This window comes from Panulirus ornatus, chromosome 50, assembly GCF_036320965.1.
Source record: "Panulirus ornatus isolate Po-2019 chromosome 50, ASM3632096v1, whole genome shotgun sequence".
NCBI classification, from domain to species: Eukaryota; Metazoa; Arthropoda; class Malacostraca; order Decapoda; family Palinuridae; genus Panulirus; species Panulirus ornatus.
Window position 1 is genome coordinate 2,553,077 of NC_092273.1, and position 27,713 is coordinate 2,580,789.

The 27,713-nt window shown below is 38.1% G+C and overlaps 1 protein-coding gene across 1 annotated transcript; it reads left to right on the top strand.

Moving 5' to 3' along the window:
• Positions 1-10: 10 nt before the first annotated feature.
• frj (membrane bound O-acyltransferase domain containing farjavit) lies at positions 11-27,412 on the top strand. The gene is made up of 9 exons (XM_071691065.1): positions 11-567; positions 4,199-4,325; positions 4,563-4,737; positions 6,287-6,441; positions 9,567-9,778; positions 10,441-10,617; positions 14,718-14,856; positions 16,999-17,187; positions 17,651-27,412. Exons 1-9 carry the CDS (start codon positions 356-358, stop codon positions 17,798-17,800), a joined length of 1,536 nt encoding a protein of 511 aa, XP_071547166.1. The 5' UTR covers positions 11-355; the 3' UTR covers positions 17,801-27,412.
• The last annotated feature ends 301 nt before the right edge of the window (positions 27,413-27,713 follow it).

The window sequence follows — 27,713 nt, forward strand, 5'->3', positions numbered from 1 at the left end:
GTGTGTACTTGTAGCAGGCTGGTGGTTGTGTGTGCTTGTAGGCGGCTGCTGGTGGTGTGTGCTTGTAGGTAGCCGCTGGTGGCGTGTGCTTGTAGGTGGCCGCTGGTGGTGTGTGCTTGTAGGTGGCCGCTGGTGGTGTGTGCTTGTAGTTAGCCGCTGGTGGTGTGTGCTTGTGGGTGGCCGCTGGTGGTGTGTGCTTGTAGTTAGCCGCTGGTGGTGTGTGCTTGTAGGTGGCCGCTGGTGCCAAACGTTCGCTGTGCAGGGGTTGTTCGGGGAGTGACCGCCAGGGTTGGGTAGTGAGAGGACGAAGGGTATACCCATTGTAACACATCGTCCACCTCGTTCAGGTCTGGCCATGAAGGTGGAAGATATCGTGTATGTGTGCCTGCTGGTGGCTTCCATAGGGTTCGGCCAGGTCTACAGGCGGCTTGGCAGCCCTGAAACACGAAAATGGGTGGGCACGTGTGTAGGGCTGGCTCTGACACTGGCTGTCTCGGGCTCCCACCTCCTCCATCCATTATTCCTTACTTTGTCAAATATCATGATTATCCTCTACATCCCCAAAAGGTAAGTGTTGATAATGCTGTGGTGCCATACTGTTGATAAAAGAGATGGATTTTATATTTGCATCGTCATAATTCCATTAATGTTTATAGTAATGATAGACATTAGTTTCCTGAGGTAGTTTTAGTCTTGCCAAACCTTTGTAATTATTTGCTGTAGTGCTACCACGATATTTATTGTTAAAAAAAATAAAAATCATGTGGATAACGTTGAGACAGTTTTGGGATTCAACTTGAAAGGTTTGTCTGATGTGTATCTTCCAGTAAGAATGTGTAAGACCCTCTCCCGTACGGTTGACAGGATGCTAAGGTAGAGATATGGTGGGTGAAGAAAAGAAAAGAAAAATCCCCATTCAGAAAACAAAACATAGCATATACAGCATCAACAACTTAACACTAGGCAACAGTCTGTTGTAGCTCTACAACAAAACTAGCTTTGAAAAATAGCTATTTATGTTTTGTTTAGCTGCATCAAGTAGCTCATGATTACATAAGTACTTAGTACATGATCGATCTACCTTATCTTTTGTACTGAAGAATATTAGTTAAGGCGATGGTAGTAAAGCAGAGAACCTGTACAGCAATTTTTTTATGAATAGGCAATACACATATAAAACATAACGTGAACCTGTGAAAAAATGAACCAACTTTTATATCAGTCAAGATTTATCTTGTTTTACAATCTAGTCAAATATTTAGTCCCACATGAAAATGCATCACCAACATTGCTAAGAAAGTTAACAAACATGTTACAGTAGGCTGTCATGTGATTCCAGCCATTGACATTGTTGATATATTTCTGCTATCATTTTGGTTAATAGATGGGGTTTTTATAGGCTCTCTTGATTATTTACAATTTTTCACTTTTACATTAATTAATCTCAGAGTTTCCCATAAACACTTCATATAGCAGTGCCAAGCTGTTCTGTTTGATAACCAAAACCTGACCTATGGTAATTTTACCTTAACATTTTGATGTAAAGATGATAATTACCTTTAATAGCCTTGTTTCTCCCCAACACAGGGAAATTCAATTTTTTAAATGTCACATATATATTAACACATTTGCCTATGTATGATGCAGCATTGTAATCCAGCAAGAAGATAACCTTGTTTGCTTGACACATGGTATCCATGGTCATATGTGACACATGATGCTGCCACTCATAACCAGGCAAATATGATTTGCTGTTATATTTATGTGGTGTGAGGTGGTTTGATTGAGTAAGTAATAATAGGGTAAGAGAGATGAGTGGTAATAAAAAGAGTGTGGTTGAGAGAGCAGAAGAGGGTGTTTTGAAATGGTTTGGTCACATGGAGAGAATGAGTGAAGAAAGATTGACCAAGAGGATTTATGTGTCAGAGGTGGAGGGAACGAGGAGAAGTGGGAGACCAAATTGGGGGTGGAAAGATGGAGTGAAAAAGATTGTGAGTGATCGGGGCCTGAACATGCAGGAGGGTGAAAGGCGTGTAAGGAATAGAGTGAATTGGAATGATGTGGTATACTGGTGTCGACTTGCTGTCAATGGATTGAACCAGGGCATGTGAAGCGCCTGGGTTAAACCATGGAAAGTTCTGTAGGGCCTGGATGAGGAAAGGGAGCTGTGGTTTTGGTGCATTATACATGACAGCTACGGACTGAGTGTGAACGAATGTGGCCTTTGTTGTCTTTTCCTAGCGCTACCTCACACACATGCGGGGGGAGGGGGTTGTTATTTCATGTGTGGTGGGGTGGCGATGGGAATGAATAAAGGCAGACAGTGTGAATTATGTACATGTGTATACGTCTGTGTGTGTGTATATATATGTATACATTGAGATGTATAGTTATGTATATTTGCGTGTGTGGACGTGTATGTATATACATGTGTATGTGGGTAGGTTGGGCCATTCTTTCGTCTGTTTCCTTGCGCTACCTCGCTAATGCGAGATACAGCGACAAAGCAAAATAGATCGCCGTCTTCCGCGTTAGCGAGGTAGCACAAGGAAGCAGAAGAAAGAATGGCTCAACCCACCCACATACACATGTACATGTATAAATGCCCACATGCACATATACATATATATACATGTACATATTCATACTTGGTGCCTTCATCTATTCCCATCACCACCCCGCCACACGTGTGAAATAGCACACCCCCCCCCCCCCCCCCCCCCCCTCCAGCAAGGCAGCTCTAGGAGAAGACAAAAAAGGCTACATTCGTTTACACTCAATCTCTAGCTGTCGTGTAATGCACCGAAACCACAGCTCCCTTTCCACATCCAGGCCCCACAAAACTCACCATGGTTTACCCCAGACGCTTCGCATGCCCTGGTTCAATCCATTGACAGCACGTCTTCCCCGTTATACCACATCGTTCCAGTTCATTCTATTCCTTGCACTCCTTTCACCCTCCTGCATGTTCAGGCCCCGATCACTCAAAATCTTTTTCACTCCATCCTTCCACCTCCAATTTGGTCTCCCGCTTCTCCTCGTTCTCTCCACCTCTGACACATATATCCTCTTCGTCAATCTTTCCTCACTCATTCTCTCCATGTGACCAAACCATTTCAATACACCCTCTTCTGCTCTCTCAACCACACTCTTATTATTACCACGCATCTCTCTTACCCTTTCATTACCTACTCGATCAAACCACCTCACACCACATATTGTCCTCAAACATCTCATTTCCAACAAATCCACCCTCCTCTGCACAACCCTATCTATATAGCCCATGCCTCGCAACCATATAACATTGTTGGAACCACTATTCCTTCAAGCATACCCATTTTTGCTTTCCGAGATAATGTTCTCTCCTTCAACACATTCTTCAACGTTCCCAGAACCTTCGCCCCCTCCCCCACCCTGTGACTCACTTCCGCTTCCATGGTTCCATCCACTGCCAAATCCACTCCCAGATATGTAAAACACTTCGCTTTCTCCAATTTTTCTCCATTCAAACTTACCTCCCAGTTGACTTGTTCCTCAACCCTACTGTACCTAATAACCGTTCTCTTATTCACATTTATTCTCAGCTTTCTCCTTTCGCACACTTTACTAAACTCAGTCATCAACTTCTACAGTTTCTCACCTGAATCAGCCATTAGCGCTGTATCATCATTAGTTTTAGCTAGGAAAAGATGCCACCTATGTATAGGCAAGTTGTAGTTTGTAAGCCCCAGGATTTGGTAAATAGTTTTAAGGTTAATATAGGTATGCAATAATTCTCTAAAGCACCTTGAGTCTTATGTCTTCTCTCAAATAATCAGTACAATTTTTGTAAGGTTGTATTCAACAGTAGTGTCCAGTCCTATGTTACCTAAATCTTTCTATCCTCCTTAAGAGACTCTGTGAAGTCCACGTTGTACCCATGGTTTCTCACAAGTTTTCAGAAGGGTGCAGCATTAGGGTTTCATCTCTTTAGTCCACCTTTTTGAGGGTTTTCCCTAACTGCCTTCTTATATCAAGCATTTTCTTTGGAATGTTTAGTATGTATTTACATTTCTTTTTAGTACCTTGTAGTAGTAGCATGACTAGGCAATGCTAGTTTACATGGTCAAGTTTAGGGTTATATATATTTTGAATTTTGTGCTAGTTTGTGTTGCAAAGCAGAAAAGCCAATACTGATTACATCTTTTCCTTTCAACAGTTTTTGTCATATGATCAGCTTTTGGTGGAGCTTCATGTATTTACTGTTCTTTCGTGTTTGTCACTACGTTGGATTGGAGATGGTCCCACCACATACTAATGCTGTCCAGATGATGCTTACATTAAAGGTATCTTTTTCTTCAAGTCACGTTATTGTTGTTTTCATGCCTAAAGCTTCATGATGTTATTTCCGTGTTTGAAAACTGTGTTTTTTGGTTTATGATAAGATATATTGCATATTGAATGCTGTGGCCCATTTTGTATTCTCTATAATTAGTTGCATTAATATTTTGAATTGAAATGCACTGTGATTTGAAGTACAGTAAAAGAATTTGTCTCATTATTACATAAGACTTGTTTCACAGCTGATTGGTATTTGCTTTGAAGTTCATGATACTTGGAGAAAGCGTGGGGAGATGAAGAAGATTGATGACAAGGAGAAGAAAGCACAACTAGAGTTGGAGTTGAAATATGAGGAAGTGGATCCATCCCCAATGGATGTATTTCACTATGCATTTTGTTACATAGGAGTCCTAACAGGTGTGCTAAGTTTCATGTTGTACCAGAAATGTGATATAAGATACAGGGGCCTGAAGGGCTTAGGCTTGGAGTTGTATGAATAACTGTTTTCTATGGATGTGGTGGATACATTATTTCTAACATGCCAAGTGAAATAATGTAAGTGTGACAGTCATACAAAATTAGTTAGAACATTTGTATAAGTGTGAATCATGCAGATGTGTTAGAATATTTGTATTTTGGGTGTTAGATGTGAGTTTTTATTGACTAGTTTCGTGAAATGAGTTGTCTATTGTCTGTTGAACTGGTAGGGAATATATAGCCGGTATTTTTTGATGAACACTGTTACATGTGGGTTTTCAAGATAAGATAATGTTTTTGGGATGGCTGTGTGAACAAAGAAGACTGTTTGTTTCATCATTGATGGGAGACTCCATTGGCAACAAAAATACTATTAGACTTTGAAAAATTATATTATTTTCCATCAACTGTCTAACAACATAGTGATATGCTCAGCCTGTGGGAACCATTCTTTGGATGTGCTTAACATATACTTCACTTCACACCCAAGTAAAAGACAAACTAGGAAGTCATTTGATCATCTTGGGTGGAACAGAAACACCAGTGTCTGTCTTTGAGACAGTACTGTTCTCACTTCATTGCTTCAGTGAAAGGTGTTGCAAGTGAATATTTAGCTAAGAAGGTCTGATCAGGTTGTATGAAACACAGAATTATCCCAAGACTTGTCACATTATAGAAAAATGAAATTTTGGAAGTAACTGCTGCAGCGATGCAAATACTGGTGATAGCCTTGTTTCAGGTCATACTGGATACCGGGCTTAGTCATTATAATGCAACAGGGTTGGAAATATTGCTGTTCGAAAACATTTTAGCTAGCTTTAAGTAGATGATTGGTCTCCTATGTATGTGGCTGTATATGCTGCAATGGTGACATACCTAAAAGGAAAGCAATGAATTTCCCACATATCATTGTTTGCTTATGACTTGAAAAATTCATGTTTTGGAATTTTTACATAAATTTATGTACAATTTTTGTATCCTGCACTTTTATCAGACTTGAAGGAGACATTTTAGATATTTCTGTGTTATTAAGACAGCAGGGCCAGGTACAGAAATTCATAGAAATTGTAACACTTTTCCTCATATGTATTTGTCACTTTATATCCTGGGCCTACTGCATGGGCCTCTCAGGCATCAGCAGTGAGAAACAACTAGTGTAAGTAGGTTATATTAGGTATTTTCATATTTTCATTACATTGCTCATAAGTCCTCTTTCATAAAGTGAGCCATGCCTTTTGTTATTTAGATGAGAATAACAATTACTAGCTGAACAGGCTTTAAACCAGGTGTCACTGCTATCAGTGAGTGTTTTGGTTTAGTGTAAGTGTGATGATATTTTTTTCAGTCGCAACTAGCACATTCTCTCTTGTTTCGAGGTTTACTAACAGAAGCTTAAGTATGAAGTGTTCTCAGTATTGCAAAAAACTTTTGTGTGCATTTATTATGTAACTTCCTGAATGAAGAGTAATGATATTTGAATTACATACAGGTCCCTACTATAAATATCGAGTGTATGCAGACATGCTGCAAGGGACTCCCATTAACAGTGGTCTGGATTGCATACAAGCAGTGCTTAATAGGATATGGGTTGTGCCGCTATACGTTGCTGCCTATTTGGTGTTTGATCACTTCTTCCCATTGTCTGTAAGTAGCTCAAGATTGTTATTTGTAGATGAATTTGGATTCCCTGGATAGGTTTATAATATGGTCCAGTTTGTTGGTGCTGTCAAGAAGTATAAATATTTGCAAGCTGAATTTTGATTCCCTGTATAGATTGATAAATATGGTCTAGTTTGATGTTGCTGGCAAGAAGTATAGATATTTGCAAACCAGTTGAACAGAGGGAATTTGTGTATATAGGGAAGTGGAGACTGTGATGATTTCTGTGAAGATAACGTAGTTTGGAAGTGATAAAATTTCATGTGATGTAGCACATGTTGATAGTGCAGTGATATTAAAGTGACTCTGGTAAGTTATGCAGCATTCCAGGTTGCCATGTGCTGTGTGCAAAGAAGGATAATATGAAAATATCGCAGAGTGCTTCTTGGGGCCATCAGTAGCATGAGAAACTAGAATGTAAACGGCAAAAGGCATCAGTAGAAAGGGCTATGTAGCATATATACTTCAAGCATCAGTTAGGTTTGGATATCAGTGTCTTAACTGTAAGATTCGTATTTTTACCACATGAGTATTAGATCTTTTGTTATAAAAAATCTCTCATTTTTATTTGGGACATTTTGGGTTTTTGTTTACATTCAGTCGTGCTTGTGCCTTTGAATGAAAAAAAAATTATTGTTTTCATAAGTTTTGTTTCATTGAGAATTGTGTTTTTTGTTACTGACTTCAGTTTGTTGAGAAATTAGCTTTTCTCTATGATATGAAATATCTACTTGCAGTAGAAATAGTAAGTATTAATGATTATCTTTTTATTAACTTTCTGTTGAGCGTGATGTCATAAAGATTTTAAGCTTGCATGCTTATTGTTGTAATGTGCCTGTGTATGCAACAAATACATGTGTTTGTTTTGTTATATGTCCATTGTCTTGTACCATGAAAACTTTTACATAAACTTGTAAACTTGAATGCCTTGTTTCTGTATAAAAGTTGTGTTTAGATCATGTTGCATAGTATTATTGGTGCCAGGAGTGGATGGTATTGCTGTTGACTTTGTTAAGAAAGGGGGTGAATTTGTTGTTGATTGGTTTTACAAACTAATCAACACCAAATTCACCCCCTTTCTTAACAAAGTTATTCTCTGTTTTTGTGGATCACATTGAAGTGCCAGAAGATTGGCAGAATGCATGTATAGTATCATTGGTCAAACTACAGAGGCATAAGTTTGTTGAGTAGATCTGGAAAATTGTATGGGAGGGTATTGATTAAGAGGGTGAAGGCATGTACTGAGCATCAGATTGGAAAGGAGCAGTGTGGTTTCAAAAGTGGCAGAGGATATGTAGATCAGGTGTTTGCTTTGAAAATGTGTGAGAGAAATATTTAGAAAAACAGATGGATTTGTATGTGGCATTTATGGATCTGGAGAAGGCAAATGATAGGGTTGATAGAGATGCTTTGTGGAAGGTCTGAAGAATATATGGTGTAGGAGGTAAGTTGCTAGAAGCAGTGAGTTTTATCAAGGGTGTAAGACATGTATGAGTTGGAGGCGAGGAGAGTGATTGGTTCCTGGCAAAGGTTGGTCTGCGACAGAGGTGTTTGATATCACCATGGTTACCATGGTTGTTTGATTTATGAATGGGGTGGTTAGGGAGGTTACTGCTAGAATTTTTGAGAGAGAGGCGAGTATGCAGTCTGTTGGGGATGAGAGAACCTGGGAAGTGAGTCAGTTGCTCACCAATGATACATCACTGGTGGCTGATTCAATTGAGAAATTGCAGAAGTTGGTGATAGAGTTTGGAAGTGTCTAAAATGAGAAAGTTGTGTGTGAAAGAAGAAAGCTGAGAGTAAATGTGAATAACAGCAAGGTTATTAGGTACAGTAGGGTTGGGGGACAAGTCAATTGGGAGGTAAGTTGGAATAGAGAAAAACTGGAGGAAGTGAAGTGTTTTAGATATCTGGGAGTGGATTTAGGAGCGGATGGAACCATGGAAGTGGAAGTGAATCATAGGCTGGGGGAGGGGGCGAAAGTTCTGGGAGCGTTGAAGAATGTGTGGAAGTCGAGAACGTTATCTTGGAAAGCAAAAATGGGTATGTTTGAAGGAATAGTGGTTCCAACAATGATATATGGTTGCGAGGCATGGGCTATAGATAGAGTTGTGCGGAGGAGGGTGGATTTGCTGGAAATGAGATGTTTGAGGACAATATGTTGTGTGAAGTGGTTTGATCGAGTAAGTAATGAAAGGGTAAGAGAGATGTGTGGTAATAAAAAGAGTGTGGTTGAGAGAGCAGAAGAGGGTGTTTTGAAATGGTTTGGTCACATGGAGAAAATGAGTGAGGAAAGATTGACCAAGAGGATATATGTGTCAGAGTCAGAGGGAACGAGGAGAAGTAGGAGACCAAATTTTAGGTGGAAAGATGGAGTGAAAAAGATTTTGAGTGATCGTGGCCTGAACATGCAGGAAGGTGAAAGGTGTGCAAGGAATAGAGTGAATTGGAACGATGTGGTATACTGGGGTCGACGTGCTGTCAATGGATTGAACCAGGGCATGTGAAGCATCTGGGGTAAACCATGGAAAGGTCTGTAGGGCCTGAATGTGGAAAGGGAGCTGTGGTTTCAATGCATTATACATGACAGCTAGAGACTTAGTGTGAACAAATGTGGCCGTTTTTGTCTGTTCCTGGTGCTGCCTCGCTGGAAGGTGGGGGATGCTATTTTGTGTCACAAGGTGGCAACAGGAATGGATGACGGAAGCAAGTATGGATATGTACTTGTGTGTATATGTCTGTTTATGTGTTTGTGTGTATACGTTGAAATGTATATGTATGTATGTGTGCGTGTGTGGGCGTTTATGTATGTATGTGTGTATGTGGGTGGGTTGGGCCATTTCTCATCTGTTTCCTTGTGCTCCCTCGCTAATGTGGAAAATGGCAGTTAAGTATGATAAATTAGTAAATAAAAATGTATATACTGTGTATGTGTGTGTATGTATATATGTGAATGGATGGATCTTTCCTCGCCTTTTCCTTGCAATACCTCGCTAATGCGGGAAACAGCAATTAAGTACGTATGGTGATGATGATAATAACTCGAACTATATTGAGAAATCCCTGATTTTCTCTCTTCAAAACATAATGAGATAGAATTATGTTTGCAGTTTGCTGAGGATGACACGATCTTCACTGATTATGGCTTCTTCTACCGAATATGGTATATGACCCCAGTGTTTTTCAACTTCCGCATGCGTATTTATGCTGGTTTTGTACTCTCTGAGTGCGTTTGCATCATGGCAGGACTTGGGGCATACCCTACAGCAAGTATGCCAAAACCAGGTCATGGCCCAAGTAAATATGAGGCACTGGAGGAGAGGTGAGCATTTTTGGTGATTCTTTGTTAAATTGCTGGAGAGGCATTATACCTAGACAATTTTCTTTGTTTCTTATGCTACCAATACCTTGGCCTGTAAACCTGTACATCTTTACCCTCTTTTGCCACCTTACTTCTGAAAATTGTGTAGATATTTTTTATCTTTATAATGACAAAATCTTTCTTGAAACTGCATCATGTCCCTTTTATTGGCCCTGCCATGTGCATTGTTACTTTTACCTCTGTGGACTTCCTTGGTGTAGCATTTAGCATTTCTGACAATGATGCATTCATGGGCCTCCCAAGGTTGAGTACATAGTTTTGAATCCTGGTTACAGCACTTGGTCCAAAAGATAGGATAGAGAAGGAGGTCAAGTGAGGATATTCCCTCTAAGGCTCAGTCCTCTTTTTTTAACGCTACCTTGCTAACGCGGGAAATGGCGAAAATGTATGAATGCATTTGTTTTATTATCAGTGTATGTCTAAGGCTCGGTTTGCACTGCATCAGACTGTTCTGAGTCTCATTACACCATTATTTGGTAAGCACTTCAAGTGGTACCATGAACAGTGTTTACTTAATATATTCTTATGATACTAGTAGAATTGTCATTGCTTATTCACTTAAATTATAAGGTGCCATTATAGTTTAATGCAATTGTTTTCAGTTCTGAAAAGGAGTCAGCCAACACTAAGTACAATTTTGAAACTATCCATAACATTGATGAGTTTGGAGCAGATTTCACCCCAACCGTACGTGCTGGAATGCGTTGTTGGAACATGACTGTGCAGTACTGGCTTGCCAATAATGTATACAGGCGTCTCAAAATGGCCAGGCCAATCAAGTAAGTGTAACAGATATACTGACCAAAGGACATTTAGCAATAAAAACCATAATCAGAAATAATTTTTCATTGCATCATCTTATCATCGATAGCTTTCATTAGTGTTCAGACTGCATTATTCTTGTTTTATGTACAGTAACGTATGCATCACTGTTGACTCATTCTGTTTTTCCATGTATTTTTGTCATTGGTGACTGTGCATCATATTTTTGTAGTGAAATCAGTCTACTGTATTCATCATAGAATACTTGTTCTTGAATGATCTATAATTTTGAATTCTAAGGAAGGGAGATGGTCAGCAAGTAGGTAGTAGTTGGTAGGCAGCCTGCGACCAGGGAGGTATATTACCAGTACTACCCACTTGGGTATCGGAAGAGTTAATGACAGCTGTGTGGTGAATCTGGACTTCAGTGGTTGTCAGGTTGCACTACCCTGACTCAGGTAGCTGACTTTTCTCTCTGCCTCACTGGCACTTGGACTACTGGCATTCTGTCCACAAACATGGAATCTCTCCTTGTCATGCATAATGCTTAGTAATACTTAACTCTTACAGCTCATTCCTTGTAACACTAGATTTTCCTGTGGTAAGTGCTGTGCAGTAGCCCACCATTTTGGCAAAATGGAAGGAGCAATAGATAGAAGTAGTAGGTAGGGACATTCAGGCAGGAGTGTTCAATAGAAACTTTAGGTAGTAGTAGTGGATAGGAACATTAGGCAAGAGCATTAAGTAGAAGTAGTCAGAAGGAATGTTAGGTAGGAGCCTCTGCACACACAGTGGTAGAGTTGCCCTTTGCCAGTAGCCTGTTAAGGGTGAGGCACTAAATGCTAAGAAGCAGCACTGAGGTTCACTATTTTTATGGAGATTCAATTGCCATGGTCACAGGCATCAGAGATATAGATAGACAGAATATTATTTAGGACCCTCTGCAAACACTGCACTAAAGTTCCCCTTTGCCAGTGACCTGTTAAGGGTGAGGCTTAAAAGACTAAGAACTGGCACTGAAATTCATTAGTTATGGAGAGACTATTGCTGTGGCCATCCCCATATTTTTATAATGCAAGAAAAGTTAGTTGTAACCCAGTACTCTGTGGTGTGGCACGTTTTGAATATGCTGCCCTTAGTTTGTGGATCTGCCACCAGGGGCAGCACTAAGGTGCCAAAATCTGTTTGCACTGCAGACAAGCTAATTAACAGTCCTATTGATTTCTTATAGTCAGTTTTTGGCTGAAAATGAAAGCCAGAAAAGTTTAAAGATTTGAAAGACTTTGAAAGTTGCCTGGAGTACAGAATATCGGTGCACTTGTCAAATGGTTTAAGCTCTGATATAATGAATGTGTAAGTATTTCTGTTAGATGCATATCTAGTAGGCCAAAGATTTTCATAGAGAACTAAAGCTAGACTATGACTGTGAATGTTCACAAGGATGGTTACAGAAGTTTAATTGGAGGCATGGAATTTCAGCTCATAGTGTGTGTAGAGAAAAGTATAGTGCTGACAAGGGAGCTTGTAGTGTAGGGTAGTATTGAAAGAATCGATGAAAACTTCAATTCTCTGTTAAGCAACCAACAGCAATACGTACAGGATGAGAGAGTGTGTACAAGCAAGCTGCCTGCCTGGCTGGTTGTTTGGGCTTTAACCCTATCAACTGCCAGGGTCATAAGGTCGTCAACCAACCAAAAAATCTTTAACACCTTTAAGTGTTAAAGTTAATTCTAAGACCATGGACACTCTCGATATGCATGTGGCCCATTGCCTAGCTGGGACTGATGCTTCACAGGCTGCCTGCCTTGACTATAACAAGTAACTAGTCGACCAAAGCCAACTACCAACCTATGGTCATTCGTCACAAAGCTGCGACAGAGTTTGTGGATGAATTTGCACAGTCAGTGGAAGCTGTGGCAACAGAGAACTTGGCCCCAGAACAAATGTATAATGCTAATGAATCTGCCCTGTATTAGTGTTGTATGCCACGAAAAACCCTTGCCCAAGATAGTGAGGAGTCTCCATGTGGGAACACTTCTGATGTAACAATAAAAACATTGTTTGAATGATTTAATGGTTGTATGATTTCTTATTTTAAACTTTGTTTTACCTTTGATAACACAAAAATATGTATGTGGAATGAGCTGGAAAGACTGGGGGTCAGGAATATGTTAACACAGGGGGTTCCAGTAGGGGTCAGTTTCTTTTTTCCAGTATCATCTGTGGTCCAGCAATGGCCAGATCTCAAGGTTGCTGGAATAAAGAGGTTCAACCTGTACATTATATAGACAAAGAGATGGTAAAGTTGAGTAAAATTCCTGATAAGTAGGGTGTTAACAACTAATTTTGTTTACTTCATAGGAAGAGCTACATTGGTAAAAAATCAAACTGAAGGAGTTGTTTAGTGAAAAAGCACAGATTTAGTCAGTCAACAGAAACTGAAAATTCTACTGGTTAGTTTTTTACATGAATGGTACCCACTGTGAGGCAGAATGGATACAACCAGAAAGTAAACTACCAGTAGAGTAATGATCTTTATGGAAGTCTCCTTTTATATTTTCCTGTTTCTGATTTACCAAAGCATTCTTTAGATAATCACCTCTGTAAAGTTATGATAAATCTGTATATGAAATATTTAATGTGATATGATACTTATGACGAACTTATGCACCTCGCCACTAGGAGAGAGATTAGTGTTTGGGGAGCAGCTGAGCAAGTCATCAGTTATGATGTGAGAAATTGAGTGTTAATGATGGGTGCATGAATTCAAAAGTAGGTAAAGAGGTTTTTTTTTTTTTATACTTTGTCGCTGTCTCCCGCGTTTGCGAGGTAGCGCAAGGAAACAGACGAAAGAAATGGCCCAACCCCCCCCCATACACATGTATATACATACGTCCACACACGCAAATATACATACCTACACAGCTTTCCATGGTTTACCCCAGACGCTTCACATGCCTTGATTCAATCCACTGACAGCACGTCAACCCCGGTATACCACATCGCTCCAATTCACTCTATTCCTTGCCCTCCTTTCACCCTCCTGCATGTTCAGGCCCCGATCACACAAAATCTTTTTCACTCCATCTTTCCACCTCCAATTTGGTCTCCCTCTTCTCCTTGCTCCCTCCACCTCCGACACATATATCCTCTTGGTCAATCTTTCCTCACTCATCCTCTCCATGTGCCCAAACCACTTCAAAACACCCTCTTCTGCTCTCTCAACCACGCTCTTTTTATTTCCACACATCTCTCTTACCCTTACGTTACTCACTCGATCAAACCACCTCACACCACACATTGTCCTCAAACATCTCATTTCCAGCACATCCATCCTCCTGCGCACAACTCTATCCATAGCCCACGCCTCGCAACCATACAACATTGTTGGAACCACTATTCCCTCAAACATAGCCATTTTTGCTTTCCGAAATAATGTTCTCGACTTCCACACATTCTTCAAGGCCCCCAGAATTTTCGCCCCCCCCCCCACCCTATGATCCACTTCCGCTTCCATGGTTCCATCCACTGCCAGATCCACTCCCAGATATCTAAAACACTTCACTTCCTCCAGTTTTTCTCCATTCAAACTCACCTCCCAATTGACTTGACCCTCAACCCTACTGTACCTAATAAAGAGGTAATTGAGGTTATAAAACACATTGGGGGGGTGTTATCAATAAGTTGAATACAAATGGTGAACAGTGTGTGGAGTAGTGTGCTGTAAAATGACTGGTGATGGGGAATACCTAGTTTTGAATGAGGAATATATGTAAGTATATGTGGAGCAGGAAAGAGGGTACACAGGCATTACTGGATTATATACTGATTGATAGGCTTGCAAAAGAAACACTTGGATGTGAATGTGCTGAGAGAAGTAGGTGGTGGAATGACTGATCTGATCATTACATGGTGGAGGCAAAGGTGAAGATTCGTAATTATTTTGGAAAAGAGGGAATGATGTGTGTGAGAAGAGGGTGATAATATTAAGTGAATAAAGTAAGAAGATGCACTTGATGTAGTGGGGATTTATGTGAAAAGGCTTAATCTGGACTCTTAGGGCCTTAGTGTTGTCCAGAACCATATTGGTACTAAACAGACATTTGATATTCAACAGGGAGGCTCTTACCATGTTTGCCTCTGCATATTGGCATGGGGTGTATGCAGGCTACTACCTTTCCATGCTGACAGTGCCATTCATCCTGGCAGTGGAGGACTACTTTGACCGGCTCATCAGAAAGAGACTTGGAGATTCGGTATGTAACTTATGTAGGAAATGAGATAATTTCAGATATTACTTAGGAGAAAGAGGCTGAGGAGTTGCACTGAATCTATAGAAGAGATTGTTGGTAAGTCATGAAACGTATTTGGAAATTTCTAAAGTTAGTGGTAGTCTAGAGGAGAAACTTGTTTCCAAAAAGTTATGTGAGTAAATATTATAGAAGGCTTCATTTAGGTGAGAATAAGATATGCTGAAATTGATAAGGACTACATAGGTAAAATGAGAAACAATGGTATCTCTTTTAAGTGTGACAAGTAAAATTATTTGATGATTGAATTGATACCAAAAGGTGACTTATAAAAGATGTAAGAATAAGTGGAATTGAGAAAGGAGCCATTGGGTATAGATTAAATTTTAATTGCATTTTTTTAAATTGCTTTGAGTGTAAAGGTGTATACAAATTATGAAATGCTACTGTAACAGATCAGAACTTTCCAAGTAGGAAAGAAAATTAAGAGTTAATCATCTGAATCGTATCTTTGTCCTTAGATTTATATTTGGAGACTTTCGTGTCACCAGTCATTAGTAGCAGCTTTGACAGATAGTCAAACTGATAAGCTTTTAGATTTAAATGTCTAGACTGGAGATTTTGCAATACAATGCACTGAATGGGGTGGATGGCAGAATTTTCCACACTTCATATGTGAGCAGAGAAATACATATAGATATCTTGTTTGTGAACCTGCATTCATTATAGTGTCTACAGGTAGTTAGATAACCCATGAAATTTCCTACATCAAACCTATTCATAAACAGAATTGCTCAGCCGTGTTTACATCCCTCTCATCCACATACTCCTTAAGTCTGTCCTTTTGCCCTATTCAAAAATTTCCCTTCTCCTTACCACACTCTTCTTACATCTTCAGTCATCCAATTTCATCCTGGCCTTTTCATGTCCCCAAACCACAGACATTACATTTTGCTGTTTTGCAACCTCTTCCTTTTTCTTTTATGCCTCATTCTGATATAGTCATTTCTCACAGTAGCAATTCTTTTTACTCCATGTCCCAGTCTTATTACATCCATCCTTACAGCTTTCATATTTCTTCTTTTCTTAAAGCCTTTACCATCCTTTGCCAACAATTCCTCCTAATAAAGCTCAGACATCCCAGCAGCTGCTCCTCTCTGCACATTCACATCAGGGGTCTCTTTTGCAGATCTGTCAGTTAGTACATAATTCAGTAATGCCCACTTACCATCACTCTCACTCTCCCTCTTATACTTGTGTATACCCTTCTTTTAAAACAAGGTACTCGAAATCACAAGTGCTTTTTCAGCACGCAACTTTACAAGGTGTTCAGCATTTTCATTAACAGTACTGGATAACCCATGTTCCTGAATTGTACCTTTAACTGCCATATAAACAACTTGTATTCAGATTTCCTGTAACTGATACTTGATTCCTCACACCTAATTGCTGACATACATACTCAACTTTTCTCCTCCTCACACCTCTTGTTTCCAGTGCAATAGCACCAAAAATCACCCACTTTTCATAATCCTGTTTTCATTTTTATCCATATCAGTCTGGGGCTCACTTCTTTGCACTCATGTACACATTCCCATAACTCCTTTAGCGGAAGTGCTACCCCTAAGCTCTCACCCTCACACTGACCCTGAGTTTATCCTTAAGACATTCTGTAACCATTCTCTCCCTTCGCTGCCAGCATAGTTTCATTCAGAGCTAGGAAATTCAAGATCCTCTTCTGAAACATACTATATATTTCTCCCTTCTCATGCTGGTTACATCCACACACATTCAGACTTTCAAGCCAGAGCCTTTGAGGATGATGAGCCCTCTTCCTGTAGCTCCTTCATTTGTTCCATTGTGCAGACTTTAAATGTATGTTCTGAGTGCTCTGTTTTGTTTAGTTTGCAGCTTTCTGATTTTTGCTTCTGAGTAATTGGATGGTTAGTGAGGTGCTGTGTATTTAAGGGTGGAATGGATGAATTGTTTTTTAAAGATACTTAAGGATTCTTTTCCTGACCAAACTGTTGCTGGTAAGTGTTCTGAGGGTGTTTATGACTATTTTGTTGATACAGAAGGGAGAGGAGTTTATAAAGTTATTCTTTAGTTTTGAGATAATCTTGCCATTTAATATTTACTTGTTTCCAGGGCAAGTATGCATATGACTGGTTTGCCTGGTTTGTGAAGATGCAGAACTTTGCCTACATGGGCATGGCTTTCCTCTTGCTGCATGTGGATACCACACTGCATTATTGGCACTCTATTGGTTATATATACCATGGCCTCATGATCATCATGCATTGCCTTGCACAGTACATCAACCTCATTTTAAGTAAGGTAAGTTTATGGATTTTCTTTCTTCTTTATCCTTCTTAAACGTATAGGAGGCATACAGTTTAATGATTAAAGACTGGATATTGCAGTGGATTTTGCAGTGTAATTGGCAATAGTCATTGAGTGGTGAGTTAAGCTTGAATAACATTTTTAATATCTGAACATTATAAACTAAAAGTAAGAATGAAACAAAAATTAAATCATTAATAAAGAATGAAAGAGAAAAATAAAATCATTATTCATGAGGAGTTAGAAGCTTAACATTTCATGAATCTCTTGACATAGATCCTCCATACACAGACACACCACACACACACACACACACACACACACACACACACACACACACACACACACACATACAAATAACCTGACTTAAAGGCCTGCTGATCTACTTCTTTTTGCTACTTTATGAGCAGTGATTGCTTACCAGCCTGCTACCTATTTTACCTATATTCTATTTCAGGCAGAACATAAGCTGAAGAAGAGTCGTGCAACAGCAATAATTGATGAGCATACAAAGATGCGTTTTGTCAAGACCAAAGATGCAGTAGTTGATGGAGAAGCCAATACTGCTCCAGCTGATTGCAATGGAGAAGTAGTAGAAGTACAATAAGATTAGTACATTAATTTGAAATTGGAAGTTGATGAACATGACATTCATACAGGCTTATGTACAAGAGAGATGATGGACTAAGATGAATTTTTTGCATAATTTTTATATACATATATGCAGGGTAAAAGCAAATAGCTGCAGATGATTATAGCTTGTTATTCTTACCCATGTTAATGGTGAATAATGCTTGACAGGTTTCCTTAATGAGGTTGTAGCATTGAATAGATTTAAAAGATTACTATTTTTACTTAAGGGCTGTATTATTTTTTTATAAAACATTCCTAAAGTATATTCTACTTTTTCAGAAATATAAAAGGTGTGCATTAATACTTCCTCTTTCATTTTCTAGCAACAAATTATGTTCCCTTTTTTATTGAATGTCTTACCATTTTTCTTTCTGGTGTAAGTTTTTGAATTGTAGCTACAGCAGACACTCATGCCTTAGAAATTAGTCATACAGTGGCATATAATCAAGAGAATACAACAGTTACGATAGCTAGGTTTCATTAAATATGTGAATTTGATAAGATCAGAAATATGCACCATAATGATAAGAAAAACAATTTTTTTTTACATTTTTAGGCAAAAATTGTAAGGTTGTGGACATCTGCAATGGGTTGATCATGATGGACTCATGTTATAGTACAACAGCTATGTATCATATGAGGAATACAGGAGATTGAATTAAATGATAGTTTAGAGGAGTATTTTAGGGTGTCTGAAAAGCCAAGCTGTACTGCATCCCTTGTGATGAGTGATTGGTCAGGTTAGTCAAAGCCATAGCCTCTCTTGAAACATGTCATCTGTATTGTTTTAATTTTATTGACTAAGATAAAGAGTGAAGGAGCATAGTCTTTGGTTGCCACTATGCTCCATGGTTGCCAAAACTGTCATACCTCTACAGTTTGATTCTCATGTAATGAGTATTATGCTAAGGTTATTAATGTAGTCATAAAGCATGTACCATTGTTGTTTAATGTTGTGGTTATTAGAAATTATTGTGCTATATTAGTAATCTGGAAGGTAGTGTAATAGGTACAGTAATATATCATGTTTTCATATATCATTGATTATTATTTGTTTCAACTTCTTTATATACTATTAAGCACCTTTAATTCATACTTCCAGCATCTCAGAATATCTTAATTTGAAGGGCCTTTCTCTGTCTCTCTTTTTGATTTGCTGTTGAATTATAGTTTTTAACAAAATTAAATATTTTCCTATTCATTTCTTACTAAGAGAGGAAGAATTGCTTTCTCTTCTCAGTAAGATCATGTAGATGATACCATCAAAAACATTCCCCATGATGTTCCTGGATAAACCGTTTTGAAGTGTTAGTTTAATAGCTATTCAGTTTCCTAATTCTGCTACTCATGGGTTAGTTTCCTTTAAAATATTAAAACAAATTCACTGATGGTGTTTGAAAAAAAAATTGTTAAACAGATTTTTCAAAATTTTATATACAGGGAAGGGGCTGCTCTGCTGATCCTAGTATTGACTTTTCTAGACCTAGTGAAAAAGAATAATAGGTTCATATACATATAGTCAGAACAAGCACCTCTTCATACAAGCTTATTGCACCTCCATTTCATCTTTATGTTACTATCCAAACCCAGAGCTTTCCAACTACAATCGTATCGTCGCTGTAAAGTACTTAAGCTCATTAGAATTTATTTATTTTTCTGCCTTCATCATGGTATCTAATGGTGATTACCTATCTTTTTTCATTAACAAGAATATGCCTCTTGCATTTACTGTAATTTTCCTCTTTTGTTGACAACGTAACCTGTTCATGTTTGAATCAGTTAACAGTATCATTTGCAATCAACTCCTGTGGTAACTTCCAAGAAAGCCCTCAATCATTCAGTTGTAGATGGCAGTTATACCACCGCACTTTCATCTCACATACAGCCCCTACTTCCTGAAGACACAGTAAGGAACTTTGGTGAAATGACACAACCTTGATGCAGTACCTCATTTCTTTCAGACCATGCACTTGTCTCCATGTACTTTCTCAGAAGCTCAGTTTTCATCATTAATGATCTTAACAGCATTTAGAAAGTTTTCATGCACACAATCATGAAAACTTAACAAATTGCTCACCTGTTAAGTATATAATATGCCTTTTTTCATAAAAAAAATCCTTTAAACATTACTTTTCCTGTACAATTTTCTCGTGCCCAAGTGCAAAAACTCTGGTCTCCACTACCTCCTTCTCTCCTAAGATGACACTTTAACTAATAACTGAAAGGGGTGCAGTAAAAATGAAACCATATACCTTGCAAGCTTAAGTAAAGAGTTCGTTTCTTTTAATTTTTTCTTGTATGACTTTATAATGGAAAAGTTGCTGCTTTGGTCCAGTTATCAGACAAACAACCACTTTTACAGGACTATTGTAATATATTCTGCTTTACAGATTCATTCAGCAACTGGTTTGGATCCAGCTCTCACCATGTGGCTCCTCTTTTTTTCTTTTTTTTGATGCTTGCACTATCACCCTTTTCACCTTTTGCGTAATGTTTCCGTTGCCTCATATGTATTTTACATACTCCTGACTTTTCATTCTACTGGTGGTCCACGCTATTGCTGCAGCTACAGGTGCTGTTGTTAATGATATGAGTATGTTCATTTTTAGCAGTTATTTTTTCTTATTAGAATGAGTAATACAGATTTCTGGTAATTAGAATGAATTTAGATTTGAAATAGAATTGATTGCAGGGACTTAGGCCTGTGATATACATACCCTAACAGACCTACTTTAGTATGGATATTTCAGAATTTTATGAACTTGAAACACTTTTGGTACTAGTTATTGTGATTGAACAAAACTCTTTTGTGACTTTTCAGTGATAATCTTTCATGACAGTCAGTGCATGCATCATATCATTAAAAATGTGTAACTACAGGAATACATTTATGATGAAATTATCAAGTTTTTCTTGTATTTAGAACTATGTTATATTTACATCTGGCTGGCTCTGACTTTCTCTCTCTATGCATTATCAGTAGAAATAATCATGTTTTGGATATATAAACTTTGATTCAAGATGCTTGAAATCAACAGGCTTTTTACTTTAATCTTCAGTTTGGTATTAACTTGTTAAACAGTACCTCAAAACTTTCCTCTGAACTAAATAGTTGTTAGTGAATTATGGTTTTCTAGTCAGTCCTGTTCTTCATTGGCAGGATATAACCAGTAGTTTTTATGTAGTATCTGGTCACCTTGCATGACTTATGTTTAGTACTTGGTATGGGTTATTTATATATTAGATTGACTCATTTGATCTTACCCGTTTTTACCAGTTTTACTGTATATCACTTTTAAAGTCTTCCAAAGATGTATGGTAGTTGATAAAGGAACCAATGTTTATATATTTTGCATCTTCAGTAACTGATTGCATCTTAATGTCTTTTTAATGGAAATTGGAAAATTTGAAGAGGTTAGATATTTCAGTTTCAAAATGTATTCAAATTTCTCTCTCTCTCTCTCTGCTTATCTCTCTGTCTGTCTGTCTGTATCTGCCTATCTGTCTGTTTATCTGTCAGTCCAGCTGTGTGCATCTATCCATCCAGCTGTCTGTATGTCTACCTCTTAATCTATCTTATCCTTGGTTCCATATCCATGTATGTGGGGTGGACTAGGATATCAGGTTTGCAAGTCTACCTAGGGGAATTTGGTAGTCCTGCACTTTTGCCAGCAAGTAGGTTTAATGGCTTTTAGGCCCATTTTGTAACATTCATTCCAAAAAAGTGGATATATGTTCAGCAAATCCACATAAATGGAAAAGGATAAAAAGGATCAGGTAAATACACGCAGATTTATGAGAATTAATTTTGCAAAACTAAGGTACCATGCAAGCTGCCAAAAGAGCAAAGATGCCCAGTTTTCTTGGGAGTAGAATAGCTACTCTTAATTTTTTTTACTGCTAACCAGCAGGAACGATCTCCACACACCACAATCTTTTGTAACAATAGTAATAAGTGACACAAAGAGTATAGACTTGGTTTTCTCATGTAGGATTTCTGCTAGTTGCATTTGATGGTTTTTTCTCGCATTCTTCAATTTCATATCTTCCTGAAACAAATCTTATTTACTAATATACATGTCATCCTGTACTTTATGACTAATATTTTCCTTTTCTGTATACTGATTTAATTTCTTGCTGAAGAACCTTGATTTGACTCACAATCTGTATCTTTTCTATTACATATAGTTATCAACTGCTTTGTTTAGGAAATGGTAAGTGAGAATGTGGAATCAAGCAACAAATATTTCATGTACTGCTGTTGTATTTTCATCACTTAGATATACAATTTTTTTAGGATGACTGAAGCATCTTAAGATTCTAGAATTGGTACATTGTATTACTATAAATGTTAAAAACGGTATATTAAGTTAGGATGAAAAGGGAAATCTATTTCATCTATTTCTTAGGATTCACTTATTGTATCTCAAGAATCATTACACATTACTAAGCTGGGCAATTTCCCGTGACAGTGTCACATCTGCAAGATTGTTGTATGGACCACAGTTTTCTTCACTTTCATCATCAAAATTGTACTTATGATGAATTGCATAGTATTTTATGTTTTATGCAGTTAGGTTTATTTTTGACTTCAAGCCTTTGTACTAAAAACTCAAAATTTCTTCTTTTCTGTTTACTTGCTTTTCCCACATTCAGCAAGGTAGTATCAGGAATTGAAACTTTTATTATTATTTTTTTTTCATTCTTGTTTCATGTGTTAGCAGTGTTGTTCTAGGAGTAGATGAAGAGTGGCCTCATTTTTTTTTCACATCTGCACTCTAGCTGTCATGAATAATACACAAAATCCAGAATTCTCTATCCACAGCCAAACCCCACAGACCTGTTCTTGGTTTCCCCCAACCACATCATATGCTCTGGTTAACCCCATTGACAGCACTTTTCCTCCTTTATACTACTTTTCTTGTTTTCTCAAAAGTCTCTCTATCTTTGTACACCTTTTACCCTCCTTTTGTATTCAGGCCCCAATAACTTCATCCCTCCACCTCCTTCTCAGCCTTCCTTCACTAATCTTGTACTTCATCATAGTCTTTTCTCTCTTCACTCATCCTCTCCATATGTCCAAACCACTTCAGCACATTTATTTCAGTTCTCTCAACTTATACTCTGCTTACCACTTAACCTTTCTGTTTGATACTCTGTCATTCTTTACACATTTGTCTCTCTAGTGCTTGTTCCATCAGGGAACTTCCATCAAGGGGGGTGGCCACTGCAAAAGAGTCTCCACTTATCTCTCTCCTTACATGCCTCCCTTGCATACACCATTACATGCATTCTCCCACTTCCCTCCCTTCAGTACTCTTCCATTCTGCTTCCCCATGTCACAGATGGTGTTCCTGTCACACCAGTCCCTTCACTTGTATTCTCACACACTCTTCTTCTTGTAAACTCCATCTTGCATTCTTTCCACATGCCCAGACCACCAGAAAGTGCTACATTTCACCCACTCTCCCATTCCACTATTCATTGCTTTTGCATCCCCTGCCATACCAAATCTTCCATATGCTTCATGATTACTTCTATCTAGTCATACCACATACTCCTCTTAAATGTCTCATTTCCACAGCCTGGATTTATGACCCCTGTGACTTGTACCATGTCCATATTTTGGCTGCATAGGCCAGGGTTAAGGAAAACTAGGGTTGGGAAGACTGTCTTGTCTCTTAATCCTTTTTCTTCCATACTTACACCTTTACCCTTCATTATTCTTCTGCCTGGTACTGCTCTCCTTATCTCCCCTTCCATATCACCAAACTTACACAAGCTAGTACCCAAATACTTAAATTCTGAGAGCTCTTCCAGTCTTTCTCCCTCCATATCAGTAACACAGTTTAGGACACTTTCTTTTCTCCCTCTGTAGGACTTTGCAAAATCAATGCTTTCACTTTGATTCCTTTCAAACACCATTACTTTACTTTTACTAGTATTTGCCTTTAATCACCTATGCTTACACATATAAAGCACACAACTTTTTGCAACTCATCTACACTCTTAGCAAGAAAAAGCATCACCTGCAAGCAGGCTTGTCAGTAGCCACCATACCTTGCTACCTCACTCCATCTCTGCACCCCTTTTCCCAAGTTTTGCTCTCATCTATCCTATCATTCACTCCATATATATATATATATATATGTTAAAAAGCTACAGTAACATCATATATCCCAGCCTCATACCCACACGTATACAGAAACTTTCACTTAGTTTCCATCCACTCTTTCACATGCATTTGCTCCTGTATAGGTTTTCACACCATCCAACAGTTATCTCCTAACTCATGTATCCTTAACTCATCGCATAAAGCATTCCACTCTACTTCAACATGCACTTTCTCCAACCTTCCTCATACAGCATATCGTCTTGGGTATTTCATTTCTGTCAAAACCATTTTCTGTTCTTGTGTGTTTAGGGCCAAAGACTTGTATCCATACAGCAATTCAGGACTACTATACCATCAGACATACCCATTTTTGTCCTTACAAACAGTGACCTCTCTTTTCACACATGCTCCTCAGTGAACCCAGGATTTTGTTCCCTGACCAGTTCTAAGTGTCACTTCATCTCCCATAGAACCATCCACTGCCATCCCTCTTAGATGTCTACAACACCCTACATTCTCTTGGTTCATCTCATTCAAACTCTCTCAGACCAACATGTCTTATCCCTTTACAAGCATGCATAAGTTACACTTCATCTGCTGTCTGGAAATCATCCATCTCTTCAGTGTTATAAACATTGATTCAGCATATCGCAAGACCCCCATTCCCACAACACACATGCAGACATACACACACTCAGCTCTCTTAAGATTTTTCTCTTTTCAGTCATGTAGGAATTTATAAAGTTACAAGCATGGTAACTTTGAGATATTTTTCATTAGTAAAGCTTCAGAAGAAAATAAAAACTTATATTTTGTGGATTGTGTAAAACTGTACATGATATCTTTAAGCTTGAATTAAAATTCTTTCTTTCAACCCGCTTTGGAAAAGTCAGATGATCTTTGGAGGCACTTTTCCTTCTCACATTTCTAGTCAGACTTCATTCTGCAACTGCATGCACTATTGTTTTCTGTCTAATCGTTCAGATAGGAATCAGATTGATCAGTTGGTAAAATGGATTTTCAAAATGTTTAAGATTAATTTAGAGTGATACTTTTAGACCATGACAGTATTTTTTTTGTGTTCACGTTTGTTTACATGTTGCTTGTATAGCATGGCAGACACCTAGGAATCACTTTTCTATTGTTTTTATCTGTCTGTCAGTCCATCTGTATGACTGTCCATCATCTAGCTGTATGTTAGTCTATCTGTCATCTTGAATCATACTTTAACCTGCAGGTTAGACTTGGCCACAATATGAAAACTGGAAATCATATATCCTTAAACTTTATAAAGTTGTTCCCAGCATCTGATGAGTGTCACACAACTCATAATTCTATTTAAAGTTTTCCAGAGTTATACCACTTATAAAATGGTTTAACCTGGAAGTTCACCTCCCTCATAACTTGAAGAGCATTCAGCCTTTGGTCATCAAAATACAGTTAATTCCCAGAAGCTAAAAGATTGATTGGCCTGAGACCCATAGCTCAAATTTTATTCTTATACCACTTATAAACAGGTTTAATCTGGAACAGCCTAGTTATGCCACTTATAAATGGGTTTAACATGGAACTTGACCCATTTCATAATTTCAAAATAATACACTTTTGATAGTGAAAATTTATACACTTTCTTCTCAGCATCTTGGAAATTGAATGGCATAAGACCCATAACTCTGGTCTTATTATTACACCATTTATAGAAAGGTTTAACATTGTTTCACTTCCAATTACTATTTTGTGCAGCAGGCAACACAAGTGCTCCATGGAACACATTTCAAGTTGTATCTGTTTGTATGAATTAATTCTTGTGCCTGTTAAAATAATCAAAGTAAGTTAATGCGTACAGAATGTACCTGAAGCATGTTTACCAACCATCTCATTACATTCAAGACTCAAAGACCTACTAATATTTGCTGATGTTGGTGATTTTACCACGTAGTGGAGCAGTTGCCATTAGAACAAAGAAAAAGGAATGATTGCATTTATAAGTATACAGGTTGGGATAAGGAAAAGTACACATAGAAATATAGAAAAAATATGAAAAGGTAGAAGTAAGATGATAGTCATATATAAAGTCAAAGGATAATGAGAAGTTTAAGGATTTTCACCTAGTTATGTTGTAGCATAATTCTCTGTTCTGCACTCAGAAATTATTAGTTGCAATTGATGGCACTCCAGAGACATTGTAGTAGTTACTCTCAACAGTCTCTGAATTATGTTGGGAGTGGGGCAAAGGGCATGGGCTACAGATAGGGCTGTATGGAAGAGGGTGGATGTATATGTATGTATATGAGTGTTTATGTATATACATGTTTATGTGGATGGGTTGGGCCATTCTTTGTCTGTTTCCTTGCACTACCTTTGACACAGGAGATGGCAATTAAGTATAATAATGAATGTAGAATATATGTTTTTTTTATACATATTTGTCATTTCCCGCAATAGTGAGGTAGCGTTAAGAAAAGAGGAATGAGCCTGAGAGGGAATATCCTCACTTGGCCCCCTTATTAGTATTATTATTATATATTATATGTTGTTTGTTAGAGACCATTGCAAATTTATCGCTCACTAGCTTTCGCTAGTTTTTTCAATCTTTCTCACAACACGTTTTGCTTCAGATAAAGTGTAAATTAAATATCGTACATTCATTTTCACTTTATTTTGAAATACTTCAGACATTTCGGGAGCACGAACACTGCTCATCTTCAAATAGATTATAAATTATACAACACAATGTTAAGAACAAAACAGGAATGAATCACATCTTGAAATTTTACAAATGGTAGTGGTGACATAGATAATGTGTTGATTGGTGGATTATGTTCTCTTGGAGTTCATGCATGGTAGTCTGGTCGGTAGGGGTTAATGGTTGTGGGTTTTACTGAGTTCTCCGCACCTGGGAAAGTCTGGTGGAGGTAGAGAGTGGGGTCATTTCAGGTGCAGTAGAAAATAATTGTAGTCCTAGTTTGTCCTGTTCTTTAGTGTTTTGTGAAGGGGTTATATTCTCATAAGTGCATGACTTCTGTTATCTGTAGTTTTGTGACAGTGTTTCAGTAGATTATTTTCATGTTTTGAGTGAGATAATGCCAAGTGAGATTCATGTTATGTTGTTACATATGCAATTTAGGACCTCTGTTTTAAGAGTGAAGTGTTAAGCATCAACTGAGTGATGTCATAGTCATACCAATGTAGTTCACATTGTTTTGAACTTTACAACTTTCAACTGGGCAGGAGTACTTGGAAACTACATTGGTTGACTGCAGTAGGTTATTGTTCTGTATGAGATGGTTTCTCTTAATGTAGTCACTAGTTTTCTTGTTCCTGTAGTAAATAATGTTGCTGAGATGATCTTCAGGGATGTTACAGGTAATGTTCCTATCTATTATCTCCTTCAGGATATATTAATTGGTCCACTTGGCAGGAGACATCTGGTTTTTGTAAAAAAAAAAAAAAAAAAAAAAAAAAGAACAATTCCAGGTTATTGTTGTCTTTGATGAACTAGTCAGGTTTGGAGGAACACACTTCTCTCTCTATCAAAGTACAGGACAAGCTAGGATTCTACAATTATTCTCCATTTTACCCCAAATGATCCCATTCCCCACTTACATCAGACTTTCTCAAGTGTAGAGACTTCAGGCAAACCTCCCAGCCACTGACCTAACTAGTTTGACCCCCTACCAATCACACTACCATACATAATAAACCCCAAGGAAACACAGTCCACCAACCAACATGTTACCTACATCACTGCTCTCATTTGTAACATTTCAAG

What these genes read in the sequence shown, in the direction of transcription:
- frj (XM_071691065.1), top strand. Translation starts at nt 356, where the DNA reads ATGAAGGTGGAAGATATCGTGTATGTGTGCCTGCTGGTGGCTTCCATA. An exon ending in AGATGATGCTTACATTAAAG is followed by an intron (nt 4,326 to 4,562) that starts GTATCTTTTTCT and finishes CTTGTTTCACAG; the next exon opens with CTGATTGGTATTTGCTTTGA. An exon ending in TTACATAGGAGTCCTAACAG is followed by an intron (nt 4,738 to 6,286) that starts GTGTGCTAAGTT and finishes AATTACATACAG; the next exon opens with GTCCCTACTATAAATATCGA.